This window comes from Hemitrygon akajei, chromosome 3 (assembly GCF_048418815.1).
Source record: "Hemitrygon akajei chromosome 3, sHemAka1.3, whole genome shotgun sequence".
Classification (NCBI taxonomy): domain Eukaryota; kingdom Metazoa; phylum Chordata; class Chondrichthyes; order Myliobatiformes; family Dasyatidae; genus Hemitrygon; species Hemitrygon akajei.
Genome location: NC_133126.1, coordinates 43849682 through 43867451, shown reverse-complemented (window position 1 = coordinate 43867451; position 17770 = coordinate 43849682). Strand labels below are relative to the sequence as shown.

Below are 17770 nucleotides of genomic sequence, written 5' to 3'. Positions count from 1 at the left end.
CCACAACACCATATTCCTTATTCTGTATACCGAGTGCTTTCAAGTATAACACCTTCAGTCCTGTATTCGTCACACTTTTAGATTTTGTTCCTATATTACATTGTAGCTCATCCCACTGACTGCAATCTTGCCCTATTATCTGCCTGTCCTTCCTAACACTCTCACTGCACACTGCATCTACTTGTATACCAACTGCCCCTATCCTTAGCTCTATCACTCTGATGCCCATCCTCCTGCCAATTTAGTTTCAACTTTCCCCAACAGTTCTAGCAAACTTACCCAAAAGGATATTGGGTCCCCTTGGGTTCAGGTGTGACCCGTCCCAATGAGACCAGTGTCTGGTATCAACCTGGCAAGGGGAATGCTCTCACTGAGTAGGAGGAGCCTGAGGTGGAAGGTATGAGGTTTTAGAAAACTATTTCCCTGGAAGAGGGAGGGGTGGCTAGGTGAGAAGAACAACAGGACTGCTCAGCATCTCCGCAAAGAAACCTAGGCCTTTTCCAACCCCTTCCCCAAACTACACTCACTTTCTGAGCTTCCCACTCTGATGCAGTAACCTGCCAACCATGGGCGGTATTGTCCCCTGCTCCACCAGCCCTGGCCTCAAACTAGGCCTAGCACGTCAAAATGCTTAGAGGGAAAGTGCTCCAATCTCATCGATGGATGTTCAAACTTGGAGAACATTAACTAAAAAGCAGCTTGGAAGAAATAAAGACAGACCATAAATAAACTGGCACCTACTCATATGGATTCATGTTTTTAATGTGTGGGGCATGATTAAAAAAAAAGCCCTTCCTTATTTCCGGATCTGTAAAGGGAAGGAGTAGGTTTAGCACTTACTTGTGGATCGTACACTGGATTGCTGAATCCCCTATCAACAGTCTCTGCAGCAGCACAGTTAAAACAATTCTTGAAATTGACGAGAACCAATGGACTTTTGACTCTGTAAAATCATTTGCAAAAAGAAATTATTACTCATTTCTTAAAGATATCACACGCCATAAACTCTGTTTTTGTTTTACTACTAATTTCCCGTCAATGCAATTGACATAACTCCTAACAGCTACTCGGAAAATTTGATTTTTAATGCTCTTTTTCAAATACACCAGGGATTCCTGAGGCCAGAAAGAGTCATGCTCTGGCGGTCACACAACCCCTCCAGTGGTAAAATCACAGGGATATTCCGAGGCCCAAATGGCTGCTTTGCGCTTGGTGCCTGCTCATTGCGGACGGAAATCGATTGCCATATTTGGATCCAATAAGGATCGGCTGCTGAGAAATGACTGCAATACAGAAGAACGATCAAAGTCCAAATGGAAAGCAAAACTCTTCAAAGGAGATGATTAAGAGCTACAGTCTACCATATATGCAATAATAACAAAAGAAGAAATTTCCCTCTGCCTCTCAGCTTTGCAATTCAAAGATTGTGGTTTAGTATTAAACAAATCACTAGTAAGGGACATGAATGACCTTTGTGGTAGAAGTGACTGACTGTCACCAGATTAAAATGTTACCAAATACCGATTTAGTCTCTAAATATCTACGCTCGACTAATCAGCAGCTTTTAAAATATTTTAACGTAAAACTGGTATTTTTTTAAAGAAGATGTAAAATGACATTATAGCAGAAAACAGGATTTACACTATAAACCACAAAAACTGCACATCTAATAACAAGGAAAGGTACAATTACATGCAAGACCCAAGTGTTTCTATTTCCTCTTCTGATTGAAATACATTAAGTTTTGATTTGTGCATAGTTTCTAAATTAAACTGCTTCACAAAGAGGCAGAAACACTAAGAATCCCAGTGATTTGTTCCTAAAACAAATCACTGTCAAACGTGCAGTCCAACAATGTTGTGAATTATTCCATATTTTATGGTTCTTGATGTTAAGTTTGGTAACATCGACAGTCTGGGCTGAATTGGCTAATCCAGCTCAAAAGATCAGGGAATTTAACCCACATTTTCAGGTAAGCCCACAGAACAGAATGATAGAATTGAGAAGGAAGAAGGGAGCTATCACATAGCTTGAAGCATTCTTTGGAGAGGGAGAAAAGGGAGGAAATCTATAGGGAAATTATAGAGATGTGCCACAACTGTAGAACTTCATTCCCCTGGTGTTCATTGGAATATTAATGCAAAAGGCAACAAGCGAGATAAATTTCTGAAATATGTTCAGAATATCCTCCTTGATCAGTATATTCTTAACCAAACAAAGGAGGCGACATTGTGGGAATTTTGGTGCTGGGAAATGAGTTGTGCCAACTGGACTCAAGACCAGCGATGAGCGCATTGCAAGATTTAGATTGGCAATATAGTGGGGCAAAGAGGAGTAAAGTAGACCTTGTTAGTCGGAGGAGGCCCGACTTCAAAGGAATGAGGTGGGATTCACCTAAGTAAAGATGAAACAAAAAAATGACAGATAAAACAGTAACAAGTGATGTTTTAGATAAAAGCTAGGGCATTTCCACAAGGGTGAAAAGTCGGTGACTGAAGCCAGAGGTCCCTGAGTCACATGGACATAGGAAAGCAAATAGCTGTGTAACAATCGAGAGAGGAACTGAGATGAGAAGGACAGTTTAAAAAAAAGAGGAGGGCTTATCATAACTTTTTCATTTCTCCTTGATAGTGGGAAATACATAAAGACTGGGGAATGGCAAAGATCTTGAAGTATAGTCTGTTTACCATGATTGTCAAAAACCTTTAACAATAATCAGGGGAAAATGTAAAAGACATACGTGCTAAAAAAGGAAAGCCAGCACAGATTTGTCAAAGCCATACGTTTGGCTAACTTGATCGTTTTCTCCCCATGTGATACCAGACAACGTTGGTGAAGAAAATGTCACCTGGATGGAACTGGAGTCCTGTGGAATAAAATGGCAATGGCAGCATGGAGAAAATATCAGGTCAGTAGAAAGCGTGGTGAGAGGCTGCTGTTCAGACTTCAAGGTAGATTGCACGATAGACTGTTCAGGCTTGGGCCTTTCCTGGTGTTCATTCATGGATATGGAGAGTAATGCTCCAGTTGAAGCAAGACAACGTGGAAAGGCTAGCCGCATGGGTAGGCAGGCAGGAAATGGAATTTTCCTCTAGGAAGTGATACACTGCTAAAGACGGTGCAGTAACCAGAGCACATCTGTAAATATTTATTAAAAAATACCCATTTCTGGTCAGCACACGTTAGGAGAAATGTGAAGTTTCTACAGTGGCTCCAAGAGTAAGGTATTACATCTGCAAGGTTAGACTGGAGAAAGGGAGTCATTCTCTTTGGACCTAGGATAACAAAAGGAAATGTAACTAAAGGCTCTCAGGTCGTGGTTCTATCCTGATATTAGTCCCTGTTGTGGTAAGTGAAAAGGGGGCGAGGCCTCTTTTATTTATATGTATTGGGCTTGTCCTAGCTTGGAGAAATTCTGGAGAGATTTTTTTAAAACTTTATCTCACATACTTAATTGCTATTTGGGACCTAACTCTCTGATTGCTCTTTTCGGTACTTCAGCAGAAGCTGACATGCATTTAACCCCAACTAAGCGTCGTACATTGTCTATTGCCTCTCTTTTGGCCAGATGTGCAGTCCTTCTTAGGTGCAGAGATGCTGCCCCACCCACTCATGCTCACTGGCTCAGAGACATTATGTCCTGCTTAGACCTTGAAAAGATTCATTATTCACTTCTTAATTCAGATATAAAGTTCCAAAATGTGTGGGGACCTTTTCTTGAATATTTTCATAATTTCCGTTTAGATTAAGGGTGCATCCCTTCCTTTTTTTTCTTTTGCATTTAAATCCCTTACTTCTAGCTTCTTACGGTTAAGATTTATGGTTTCTTTTGATGTGTAAACATATTATAGATTAGGTAGTAGGCAATATACCTTCTTGTTATAAATACAGCTCTGTGGTGATATCGTAAGGTTGGCTTGGAGTTGGGTAGTGGGAGGGTGGGGTGGTAACTAACTTTATACGATTCTACTATGGGTGCTTTGCTTAACAGACAGACAGACATACTTTATTGATCCTGAGGGAAATTGGGTTTCGTTACAGCCGCATCAACTAAGAATAGTGAAGAAATATAGCAATATAAAACCATAAATAATTAAATAATAAGTTAATCGTGCCAAGTGGAAATGTCCAGGTCCAGCCTATTGGCTCAGGGTGTCTGACATTCCTTGGGAGGAGTTGTAAAGTATGATGGCCACAGGCAGGAATGACTTCCTTTGACGCTCAGTGTTGCATCTCGGTGGAATGAGTCTCTGGCTGAATGTACTCCTGTGCCTAACCAGTACATTATGGAGTGGATGGGAGACATTGTCCAAGATGGCATGCAACTTGGACAGCATCCTCTTTTCAGACACCACAGTCAGAGAGTCCAGTTCCAACCCCACAACATCACTGGCCTTACGAATAAGTGTTATGAATTGTACTTTGATATGTTTGTTTTGCTCTGTATAAACCTCTTCTTTATTGTTTTTTTTATTTTGTTGCATTGTAATAAGATAAAAAATTAATTTAAAAAAGGCTCTTGGGACCATGTAAATAGCATGGGTTAGAGATAAACTGTTATCATCAGTGGATGGTTCAGACTGGGGGGGCAGGGGGAGAGGGAGTTCACAGAGAACCAAAGCAACGGGGAAAAGATGCAAGGAGAGAATCAAGTTTTTAAAATACGCACAGTCTGGTTATGACTTAAACTCAATGACTGCAAGGGCAAGACTAGACAATTGCCCTCCTGTTTCAAGCGCCTCCATTCTGTAAGTGTGTTTGTGAATTTACCTGATTCTTCCTGAAATGATGAAGAATGCCAGGCTTCCGGCTAACAAGGCAGCAACAAGAACACCAAGCACAATGCCTGTGATTTTTCCAGTGCTGATGTTGCTTTCGTCTTTTCCTTCAATGTTGGTGTTTATTTTAAGTTCAGCACTCACAATCCCAAATGCATTACCTGCAGTAAATCAGAACAGGCCCAGGCTGCAGGTCACAATAAATGCAGGAAGAACTCAGCAAGTCAGCCCATTTCAATAGAGGGGAATAAACAGTCAATATATGATATATTTTTGAAAATTTGGCACCCTTATCTACAAAAGATTGGATTAAATATATAGGTCCTTTGAAGATAAAATTATTAGTTATTTGGGGAAAAAAAATAAAGATATATACTAAAGTTATTTTGAACTCCATGGAGCATGTGGGGATCCCCCGATATCCAGGCAATCTTTCTTTCTTTCTTTCTTTCTTCTTTCTTTCTTTTTTCTCTTTTTTTCTTTTTTTTAAGACAGGGATGTTAAGGGGGGAAGGGTTAAGGGGAGGGGGGAGGGCTAATATTGATTTTCATTACTCTATTATTCTATTCATTTTATGTAATTCTCTTAAAAATTTAATTTAAAAAATATATAAAAAAAGAATAAACAGTCAATGCCCAGGGCCGATGGGTCTTGGCCTGAAACGCTGACTGTTTATTCCCCTCCATAGATGCTGCCGGACTTGCTGAGTTTGTCAAGAATTTTGTATGTGTTGTTCAAGATTTCTCTAGTGCTCACATTAGTCAGGTCATTGTCTTAAATAAAAATCTGTATTAATTTCTTTTAAAATGGTTGATAATTTAACCAACAAAAAAATTGAACGACTGTTAATTGCAAATTTGCTTAAAGATAAAACACTGGAATGGTGCTAGGCAGGTTCATGTCAAGAGTTTTGTAGTCCTTCCACATGTTACAGCTTTCAATATATTGGTTGAGTTTGCAGTTGGAGTTCTGATCAGCATAAGGTGGAAATGATGTAAAAAAGACTCACAGAAATGTTACTGAACCAGGAGGACTTGAGTTTTAATGAGAGACCAGATAGGCTAGGGCTGTTTGCCTGGAGCCAAGGAAGATGAGGGTGACCTAAAATCATGAGAAGAATAGACAAGGTAGTCTTTTTCCAAAGTAGGGGAATGTAAAACTAGAGGGTATGGATCTAACATGAGAGAGGAAAGATTTAAATTGAACTGAGAGACAATTTTTCCCCCACACAAAGGGTGAAGGCAATATGGAATGGCTGCCAGAGGAAGAGGAAGCACATACAATTGAAATTTTTTAAAGACAATTAGTAAGTCCATGGAATGGAAGGATTTAGAGCAGGGGTTTCCAACCCAGTTAATGTAAGGGGTCCATGGCAAAAAAAAGTTTGGGAACCCCTGATTTACAGTGATATGGGCTGAATTCAGGCAAACAGGGTCAGCTCAGGTCCCCACCTTGGTCATCATGGTCAAGTTGGGCTGAAGGGTCTGTTTTGTACTGCACCACTCTATGATTCTAAATTTTTCATATGGTAAACACCATGTTGAATACTGAAAGACATAAATTATTAACAATGTAACAAAGCCACAAGTGAATAAACAGCAGATTGTAGGACCTGCTTCGCCTCATTGAACTGGGAGCTCCTGGATCTCTTTTGTGGCTGTGAGCATTCAGAGGTATGTCAGAGACCTGGTCACAGGATGGCTGAAAGATTTTAGTGAAGCCATAAAACTGTGAAGGTAGCCAGGCTTGGATAAATGAGATTGGGGCATCTTTGAAAGAAATACAGTAAGATATTAACAAGTCAGCATAGGAAAACTTTGTGGTTATTTGCTCAAAGAGAAATACAGGCATCACCTCAAATATTTTGGGAAGAAATTTCCATCCTTTTCTTAGTGATTTTACTGCTTTTCCCCTTTTTGCCAGTTATCCATATGACTATCTTTCTCCATCCAATGAGATGCAGCACACCTAAACTTCAGCTTTATCCATCCAGCTAGAAAAACAAACTGTGCACTGGAACCTTAGCGGTCAAAATTAATTAGTAGCCTAAAGCTAGATTTCTGGGTAATTTTTTTTATTACGTAGTTTAGTCTAGTTTTTTGTACTGTGCCATGTAACACCATGGTCCTGAAAAACGTTGTCTCATTTTTACTATGCACAGTACCAGCAGTTATGGTCGAAATGACAATAAAAGTTGACTTGACTTGAATTTCATGGTGCTAATATTATCAACAGTACTGCTCTGGGTACCACAGAAATTACCCAGATTACCTCTGCATTGATTTTTATGATAGACCTCCATCTACCACTTTCCAGGTCACTGCCACAGTGTAGGTGCATTGTCTCAGTGTTTTTGAGGCCAATCTTTTTCCACCCACGTTCTACCTAGGTTAATGAGACTACCTTCAAACTAGACTATACCTCTTCCTCGTCATCTTTAAACTAGGTGACACAATCCATTCATGCGTGGTGTATTCCAGTTTTTATTGTTGCACATTTTCAGAGAAGCTAGCTGAAGTAAGACCATCGTTCTACATATTACTGTGAAATACAGATATGATTCACGTTGAGCCTTTACTTTGAATTGCAGTTTTCAGAGAAAGAAAATTATGCAAACATCCAGTTCATATCATAGACAGCCAATCATTACTTTCATTTCCTTAGAACATAGCAATGAAACATGCAATGCATTGCCAAGACGCTCAATAATTTAACATGTATCAGCATAATGATAAGTACCTTGAGAAGTGATGTCTGTCATAACCTCCTGGGCCAATCGAATGGCAAGAGTTCCTGCTTTGGTCGCATTGTCAATTAGAACGATCTGGATATGGGGAATTGCACCACTGGGAATAGTTCGCTGGGAAAAATGTTCTTTGTAAACTTTTGTCATGGACATCTGCACACCTTTGTTGTCATCCTAAGAAAATGAAAAGCAACACATTTGTTTTGTATTACTGTCTTTGATCTGCCAAGTCTTTCACACCGCTTTGCAGTAAGGTTATTAAACTAAATACAGAGTAAAAGATTAGCGAAGATAATATTTTGGGAGGATTGATAAGGTTGGGATATACAAACACAAGAAAATCTGCAGATGTTGGAAATCCAAGCAACACACACAAAATGCTGGAGGAACTCAGCAGGCCAGGCAGCATCGATGGAAAAGAATAAAGAGTCGAAGTTTCGGGCTGAGACCCTTCAACAGGACCTGAGGAAGGGTCTCGGCCTGAGACATCGACTGTTTACTTTTTTCCATAAATGCTGACTGGCCTGCTGAGTTCCTTCATCATTTTGTGTATGTTGTTAAATACAAAATGATTAGTAATACCTTAGAAAGTGCCAAGGAAAGGAGCGATATACATGTATATGCCCAAGGATAACTAAAGCCAATAGCATTGGTAGAGAAGGCGATCAAGTATGTCACAGCTAATGAAAGCAAGAGCAGGAAGATTATAAAACTTTTGTTATGCCTCAATTAGAGTATTATATGCAGTTTTGGTTGTCCCACAATTTGAATGATATGATTGCAGAGGAGATTCACCAGGATGTTGCCTAGATTGGACCATTTCATTTATGAGGACTGGAGAGGCTGCATTTGTTTTTTCCTGGAGCAGAAGCTGAGGCCAGGGAAGGGTCGGGGTGGAATGAGACCTGACCGAGGTATATAAATTGTGAGGGACATGGACAGGGCAGCTTGCAGGAACCATTTCCTCCTTAACACCGGTGACTATGACCAGATGCAAGTCTTTAAGGCAAAGAGGAAGAGACTTAGAGGATATCAGAGGAAAAGTTCTGAATAAACATCATATTCCATTGCCTGACACGGTATTGAATGGCAATGAAAGGAATATCAGATATGATGGTTTGCATTGCATTAGAATCTTTTCAGATTAGCTCAGTTCAGAGCATTACTGGAAAAGCCAAGAGTAAATTATGGCAGCCTGACCTATAGAGGGAGAAATCTGTTGCAATTTCTGTTTCTGCCAGGCGTACAGTTCCACTTTGTACATTGAGTGAGGACAGAATCACACTACACTCTCACATGGTTAATGAAAAGACCCAGCAAATGTTACCATTAATGTTCAGGGAATCCTGCCTCAGGAGATGCAGCGGGTAAGCCTTGTGTGCAAGCAAGGAAGAGTGGGACCCACCAACTGCCTGATGGAAAATTGCCTTTTTAAAATATTAAAGCGAACTGAATGAAGATTGAAAAACATAGTAGTAATCAATATACAAATCACTATATGAAGTCAAACACAGAAGGACGAAAGAAGAGCAGAACATTGCTTATAATATTTGGTTGCTAATAATTTTGTTAAAGACAGGAAACACACTGAGTTTTGGAGACAACATACCAAGCCAAGGAACAAATTGATGAGTTGTGTTCTGTATAATTCCAGATCAAACCGATCATCGTATTTTAAATAAATAATGGCACCTACGTTCAATGCAACAGCATTATTTTTATATTCTTCCATAAAATAAAGCCACAGCTATAATGTAATAATATTATTTTATAGTAATACATTTTAGTCATTTACAATGCATTTTGCATGGATGATATAGAACATCTTGGTCACTTGTCAGCTTCTCCGCTAGTCTATAGTTACACAGGATACAGTGTTTGATTAGTTCCTCAACAGCTCCTTATAAGACTGGCTACATTGAACTTTTATCAGATATTGGCTCCCTTACTGGTTCCAAGTAAGTGAGTGAATGAGAGTCTTTGGGGGAAAGTACTACAGTTTGGTTCCTGTGTAACAGCCTCTCAAAACACTAAATGAGTGCACTGTTCATGGAGAAAACATGAGCTGCATTAATGTGTTGTAACTTTATTCTATATATATATATATATATATATATATATATTAAAAGACTTCTTCCATTTAGGGAATTTGAAAGTGGGTTTTATGTGCCCACGTACTCACAGTGGGTACTTTCTTTTTCCAGAAACTCCTGCACACCTGATTGCTAATGCAAACACCTACTCAGCTGAGCACCTCATTGCATAGAAGGATGCAAACGTGGTCAAGAAGCTCAGTTGTTGTTTCAACCAAACATCAGAATGGGGAAGAAATATGATCCAAATGATTTTGAGCAGGGAATGACTGTTGGCGCCAGAAGGGATGGTTTAAGTATCTCAGAAACTGATCTCTTGGGATTTCCACACACAACAATCCCTAGAGCAGGGGTTCCCTACCTGGGGCCCACTGTCCCCTCAGTTAATGGTAGGGGTCCATGGTATTAAAAAGGCTGGGAAATGCTCCTGGAGAATTTTTAGAGAATGCTGGAAAAACAAAGAACATCCAGTGAGTAGCAGTTCTATGGGCAAAAATGCCTTGTTAATGAAAGAGGTCAGAGGAGAATGGCCAGACTAGTTCAAGCTGACAGGAAGGTGGCAGTAACTCGAATGACCATATGTTATGACAGAGAGCCACTCTGAATGCACAGCATATCAAACCTTGAAGTGGATCGCCTACAAGAGCAGAAGCCCATGAACGTGCATCAGTGGCCACTTTATTAGGCCCAGCAGGTGGCAGAGTGTATTTGCTTGCAACAGTTTGGAATCCAGCTGTCTTGGATCTTCTTGCCAATAGGTGAAGACCTTATCCTGTCAATGTAACGTGCAACCCACCAATCTCTGAATGCAGAGGCATTCTAATGTTTTTGGCAATACTTATCCCTCAGTCAATGTAAATAAAGTAAGTGGCCTGGACATTTGTTTCCTTTTCTCTTTCTAGCCTTGCTACACAGAATGGGTGCTGTCCCAATGTTTCAATGTCAGAAGTACTCATCTAACTGTGAAGTACTTTGGGACATCTTGTAGTCTTGAAGGACCCAGGAAAAATACATTTTATTTTGCTTGCTGTGCCATGATCATCATCCATGCTTGATTCATGCATAACTCAGGTGTCTAGTGATGAACTTACTAAGCGCATGATCAGACATGCTAGGCTAACAAGAGAACATGTTTTAAATATATATGGAAGACAATAAAACTAGCTATGGTCATCCACAAAGCAACAAGTCAGATGAGAGAATAGGTTAATTTTAATTTTCTGGTTGGTTGGAGAAGAATCCATTAATTTCCATTCCTCCGCAAAACACTCTTAATCCTTTAAATTTGACTTGGATTTGTTTTCTTTTCTTTTTGGTTCCCCCCCCCCCCCCCCGACCACATAATTCTGGAAGAGTGGCGAATCCGCAAGTTGTGATACTCATGCTATCACAAGCGAGAGACAGGAGAGCACCTTTTCCCTGTCCGCAGGAGGTCCCAGTGACTAACCATTTCAATCCAATTTCTCATTCCCAATCTGACATGCATTTCCATGTCCTCCTCTACTGCCATGATGAGGCCAAACTCAGATTGGAGGAGGAACACCTCATATTCCAGCTGGGTAGACTCCAACCTGATGGCATTAATATTAACTTACGTATATAACTTCTGGTAATTCCATAACCCTCCCTGCCTTTTTCCATTTGTCATTACTCTCTTACCGATTTGCTTCTCTTCAGCTGCCCTTCATCTTCCTCTGGTGCCCCTCCTCCTTCCCTTTCTTCCGTGGTCCAATGCCCTCTCCTCTCCTTCTACTTCAGGCCTTTATCTCTTCCACCTATCATGTGCCAGTTGGTACTCCTTCCCCCCTCCACCTTCTTGCTCTGGCTTCTTCCCCCTTCCTTTCCAAATCTGATGAAGGTTTTCTACCTAAAATATCAACTGTTTATTCCCATCCATAGATGCTGCCTGATTTGCCTAATTCCTTCAGTATTTTATGTGTGTTGCTTAAGGTTGCCAGCATCTGCAGAGTTGTCTGAGTTTATGAGAGACAGGATCATTGGATGGGCCATTATCTATTCCTTGTGGTTACCATTAATACATAAGCTATACAAATATAATTCATATTTATTTGGGTGTTCCAGGTTATCTTACTGGAAAGACATATGAAAAATATATTTGCACTAAAGTTCTGATCCAATTAAATTGCTTATTACTTTGTACATTATTCCCAGTTGTGCTCAGACTGATGATCCCTCTCTGCAAAACACTGTACATAATCAGAGAGAAGGAGCTTCACTCTGCACTGTTACCATTATTCTAATTGAGGAAAACAGGAGACCAGAAATCAAAAGTGTTCCATTTTCATGATATTGATACACTGTATAAATAAAATTGATTTCTAAAATCTATAAAATGGACGTGGATATAAGCTGAACCTAAACTTACCACAAATCTCACAGCAGTGCCCTTGAGGTTTTAAGGGGGTTGTACAATCAAGTTCTGCACAATAGCTTCTGGAATGTTGTTGCAAATTAGAACAAATCCTCCTGTGGTTCTGCAAATAAAAATATGAATTCCAGAGTCAGCAGTTGGCCAGATGCCTCTGTATCAGAAAGGTGTGAGATAAGACTGTAGCTGCTGGAATACTCAGGCTAACAGAAAAGGCTACCGCATTCCTCAGTGCCCCACCACTCACCATGTAAGATCTACCTGGTTGGACCTCCCAAATTGCAACACCTCACACTTCTTTGCATTAAATTCAATCCGCCATTTTTTCAGCTGGTCCAGACCCCACGGCAGGCGTTGATAGTCCTCCTCACTGTCCACTACATTCCCAATGTTGATGTCATCCACAAATTTGCGGATCCATTTAACCGCATTGTCATCCTGATCATTGATATAGATGACAACAGCAATAGACCCAGAACCAATCCCTGCGGCACTCCACTCGTCACAGGCCTCCAGTCAGAGAGACAACCCTCTACTACCACTCTCTGGCTTCTCCTGCAAAGCCAATGTTTAATCCAATTTACTACCTCATCTTGAATGCTGAGTGAATGAACCTGCTTGATCAACCTCCCATGTGGGACCTTGTCAAAATGCCTTGCTGAACTCCATGTAGACAACATCCACTGCCTTGCCTTCATCAACTTTCCTGTTAACTTCCTTGAAAAAAACTCTGTAAGATCGGTTAGTCATGACCTACAATGACAAAGCCATGCTGACTATCCCTAATCAGTCCATGTCTGTCCAAATACTCATATCTGATCTCTTAGAATAACTTCCAATAACTTTACCACTGCAGATATCAGGCTCAACAGCCTATATTTTCCTGGGTTATTCTTAGAGACTTTATTAAACAGCAGAACAACATTAGATACTCTCAAATCCTCCTGCACCTCACCTTTCATTTAAATATCACTATTAGGGCCCTTGCAATTTCTGTATTTGACTCCCACATGGCCCAAAGGAATGCCTCATCAGGCCCTGGGGACTTATCCATCCTGATTTCCCTCAAGACAGCAAACTCCTTCTCCTCTGTAATCTGTATAGGGTCCATGACCTTGTTGCTGCTTTGCCTCACTTCTATAGATTCTGTCTCCTGTGTAAACAAATTTGAAAAAAAAATCCACTTATGATCTCTTTTAGCTCCATTCTGATCATCCAGGGGTCCAATTTTGTCTCTTGCAATCCTCGTGCTCTTAACATGTCTATAGAAGCCCTTAGGATTGTCCTTCACCTTGTCTGCTAGGGTAACTTCTTCCTTCTTTTAGCCCTCCTGATGGCTTCCTCAGGTGTTCTCTTGCACTTCTTATACTCAAGTACTCATTTGTTCCTACCTGCCTGTATCTCCTATACTCCACTTTTTTTCCTCTTAACTAAGGCTTCCATATCTCTTGGAAACCAAGGTTCCCTAAACCTGTTATCCTTGTCTTTTATTCTGACAGGCACATACAAGCTTTGTACTCTCAAAGTTTCACTTTTGAAGGCCTCGCACTTACTGGTACAACTCTGCCGGGAAGCAGGCTGTCCCAGTCCACACTTGTCAGATCCCTTCTGATACCATCAAGACTGGCCTTTCTCCAGTTCAAAATCTCAACCTGAGAACCAGACCTTTGCTTTTCCACAGTGACTTTAAAACTAATGACATTAAGATCTCTAGATGCAAAGTGTTCCCATACATAAACTTCTATCACGTGCCCTGTCACATTCCCTAATAGGAGATCAAGTATTGCACGCTCTCTCATTAACACCAACGAACTTAAAGTTGCAGACCCTCTCCACCTCTGATCCCCCAATGAAAACTGGATCATGGACCTCCAGTTTCTTCCACCTGAAGTCAATAATCAGCTGCTTGGTCTTGCTGGCACTGAGTGAGAGGTTGTTGTTGTGCCAACACTCAGCCAGATTTTCAGTCTCCCTCCTTATGTTGCTTTGTCACCACCTTTGATTTAGCCAATGACAGTGCAGTCATCAGCAAATTTACTTATGGGATTGAGCTGTGCTGAGCCTCACAGTCATAAGTATGAAGCAAATAGAGAAGTTGGTGAGTAAGCACGCAGCCTTGTAGTGCACCTGTGTGCGCAGTGAGGTTCTGGAGGAGATACTGCTGCCACTCTGAAATTACTGGAGTCTGCAAGTGAGCAAGTGAAGGATCCAGTTGCACGAGGAGGTATTGAAGCCTGGGTCTTGGTGTTTAGTGATTAGCTTTGAGGTGACGATAGCTTTGTATATTTAGCTGTAGTCAATGAAGAACATCCTGGTGTATGGATCTTCACTGTTCCGATGTTCCAGGGATGAGTGAAGGGCCAATTAAACAGCCTCTGCTGTTGACCTGTTGTGACGGTAGACAAATTGAAGCAGATCCAAGTTGCTTCTCAGGCAGGAGTTGATACGTTACATCACCAACCTCTCAAAGCACTTCATCACCGTGGACGTAGGTGCTACTGGACAATAGTCATTGAGGCAGGTTATCACATTCTTCTGAGACACCGATATTATTGAAACCTGCTTAAATCAGGAGGGCATCTCAGACTGCTAAATGAGAGGTTTAAGATATCAGTGAATGCTCCAACCAGTTGATCAGCTCAGGCCATTAGATTCAGCCAGGTATCCCATCTAGACCAGATGTTTTCCGTGGGTTCACCCTCATGAAGGATGCTCTAACGTTGGCCTCAGAGACTGAAAACACAGGCTGTGGAAGTTGGTGAAGGTACCTCTATGTTTTGACAGTCAAAGCAAGCTTAAAAGGCACTGAAATCTGGGAGCAAAACCTTGTTGTCACCTATGCTGCTTGGTAGAAGGTGATAGCATTCAAGTCCTACCACAGCTGTCAAGCGTCCTTTTTTGATTCAAGTTTGGTTCCCAATTGCCACTTAGCATGCAAGATGGCTATATGGAGATCGTAACTGGACCTTTTGTATTTTACTTGGTCGTCAGACCTGTACATCTCTCATCTGGCCCTCAGCAGATTGCAGATCTCATGGTTCATCCAGGGTTTGGTAAGACTCTGAATGATATTGTGGGGACACACTTGTTTACAACTGTTTTTACAAAGTCCGTGACAACCATGGTGTCTTGGTTCAGATTCTATTATGGAGTCCTTGAACACGGCCCAGTCCACCAACTCAAAGCACTCCCATAGCTGCTCCTCTGCCTCCTACGATCATCTCGTTCTTGTCCTTATCTCTGGAACTTTGCTGTTTGTCTTCTACCTGTGTGCAGATAGGAAAAGGACAGCCAAGTAATCACATTTCCTGAAATGCAGTCCAGGCATGGACTGTCGGCATTCTTAATTGTAGTACAGCAGTGGTTGAGTGTATTGGGACCCTGGTGCTGCAGGAGGTATGTTGATGATAACCAGGCAGAGATTTCTTCAAACAAGTCTGACTGAGGTCTCCGACAATGATGTGAAAGGCGTTGGGGTGGGCTGTTTCTTGTTTGCTGATGGTGATGCTCAGTACCTTGAGTGCCTTGCTAACTTCGGCCTTCAGCGGTATGTAAGCACGGCCAGGATCACAGAGGAGAACTCTCTTGGTAAGTAGAACAGTCAGTATTTAGTCATAGATGTTACAAGTTGGGAACAAGAGTGTGACAAGCCCTACAAAGTGTTTATCATGAAACACAGAACACCTCTTTTTGCCCTCTCCGAATCAGCAGTCTGGTCCATCTTATTGTAATTTATAGTATATTTTATCTATTGCTTTGTACTGCTATCAGAAGACAACAAATTCCATGGCATATGTCAGTGATAATAAACCTGATCCTGATTCTTTCTGCCCCTCTGAACACCCTTATAGTTTAAACAACTTTCAATTCTTGACTGATTTCATCTTCACAACTCTTCTTTATAGAGAATTCCAGAGATTCACAGCTCTCAGAACAACTTCTTCTTCATTTCTACACATTATGATTGATCCCTTATTTTGAAACCATACGCCCTAGCTCTAGTTATCAATGCTAAGGGAATACAGAACATCCTCTCAACATCCAGCCATTGGCCTTCCTAATTAGTTTCTGCATCTGTTTGTGAACCTTTGGTTTCATTTACCTGGACCCTTTGTATACCCACACCATTAAAAAAAATTTTTGTCTGTGCCATACTCTGCCAGAGCCTCCGCAACCACTTTTCCAAGTGGTTGTCTTGGAGGAAAGATTCTGTGAGTGTTCCCCCATGTCCTTCTCACAGCGCAGTGTTTTTTTTTTACGAGGCCAAGTTGCAAGCTTGACACTCAACCCGGCACGGATGGAAAGCGTGTCCGGGAGCGGCCCGACTTGGATTCGAACTCGGGAACCTTCGCTCCAGAGTCCGGTGCTGATGTCACTGCACCACCAGCCATTTAAATTACGATTTGCTGTTTCATCCTCCCTTGTGAAGTTGACTACCACACAATTTCCTGTGCTATATATTCATTTGCTCACCCTCCTGACAATGGGCTAGCCCATCCATCCTGAAAGTTTGGCTATTGTACCCTCAGTCCCCTTCAGCCAAGTCAATGCATTGCAACTAAATACCGTATTTTGATGGCAGAGCACTCGTAAACTGCACCACCCTGTTTCTCCTAAAATCCCCAGAGCAGCTCCTTCCAGTATTTGGCAATCCATAAGAGGACTTGTATGAAGACGTAAACCTCTTGATTCATGCTCCACCCTGTATAAATCTGTCTGTGTACTAAGCCAGCCTAATCTAACACCTGCACTTTGCTTTGCTGCTTTTAATTCCTTATTAGCAGTCAGAAGTTTGACTTTGTCCAAGCAGTTCATGTAAGGAACTGGAAAGCTGATGTTCTGCGATGAACCCTTCTGCCAAAACGTTGATATCTCTCCCTCTACAGCTACTGAGTGTCACCAGCCAGCGTTTCATTTGGTCTGAGATTTTCAGTGGCTTCTGCTTTTTCCTTTTTAAATGTACTGATAATATTTATGCAGTGACTAATCCCATGAAATTTGGATGACAGTGTTTCAGACTAGGTGTGGCCAAAGTGCATTGTGACACAAACCGGCTCTGCAGTGACTGCAGCAAAAAGCTGTTGCCGTGATGTAAGGTGCCCTTGATGCGTTAACATACATTGAAGGGCAAAGGAAGTGGTACTGCCCATTACTCAGCTGCTTAGTTACTTTTCTATTCAATCAGGTCGACTGGCAACTCTTCCTTCGCGGTCAGTAGAGACGGATTTGGTGGAAAGCGTGTATGGTCTCCTCAGACATTTGCAATTTCAAAGCACAAGTGGAATCACTCCCTTTCTCCTGCTTTCTTCCAGATTAAAGTGGCACAGTGACAGGAAGTGTCGTCACTTTCTCATGATTTACTAGGAAATGAACTGGCAAGAACCTTTTGTTCTAATAGCAGTTGGAGGTATGTGGGAAATTCCTGTGTTTCAATTTTATTACACGTAAAGAGTGAGCCACAGTATAAAGTCCACAAAAGTAATAAATCAGAGCTGTAGTTCACAGCTGAATTATATGGTCCTAAGAAATGCTCATTCATTTTCGATCTCAAGGCTATGACTAGTCACTTGGAATTTCTGTTAATAAACCATAAGGAAATGATAAAATTTCTGCTGATCCTCAGAGTCATATGCTTTTCCCATCAGCCTATGTATGGTGACTTAGAATAGTTTTCCATGGAATAAAAGAACTTGGGTGGGAAACTGGCTACATAACAAGACATTGGTAAGAGAAGGAAGTAAGTATTGTGCAAGTGTACAGTGCA

At 41.2% G+C, this 17770-nt stretch overlaps 1 protein-coding gene across 1 annotated transcript in view; it reads right to left on the bottom strand.

The window, feature by feature from the left end:
* amn (amnion associated transmembrane protein) overlaps positions 1-17770 on the bottom strand; it is a 58821-nt gene that overhangs the window by 10386 nt on the left and 30665 nt on the right. The window contains exons 9-13 of the mRNA XM_073038975.1: positions 12004-12112; positions 9134-9216; positions 7518-7698; positions 4771-4939; positions 841-943 (exon numbers count right to left, since the gene is read on the bottom strand). Of these exons, the coding sequence (XP_072895076.1) occupies positions 841-943; positions 4771-4939; positions 7518-7698; positions 9134-9216; positions 12004-12112 (645 nt within the window). The remainder of the gene's footprint in view (positions 1-840; positions 944-4770; positions 4940-7517; positions 7699-9133; positions 9217-12003; positions 12113-17770) is intronic.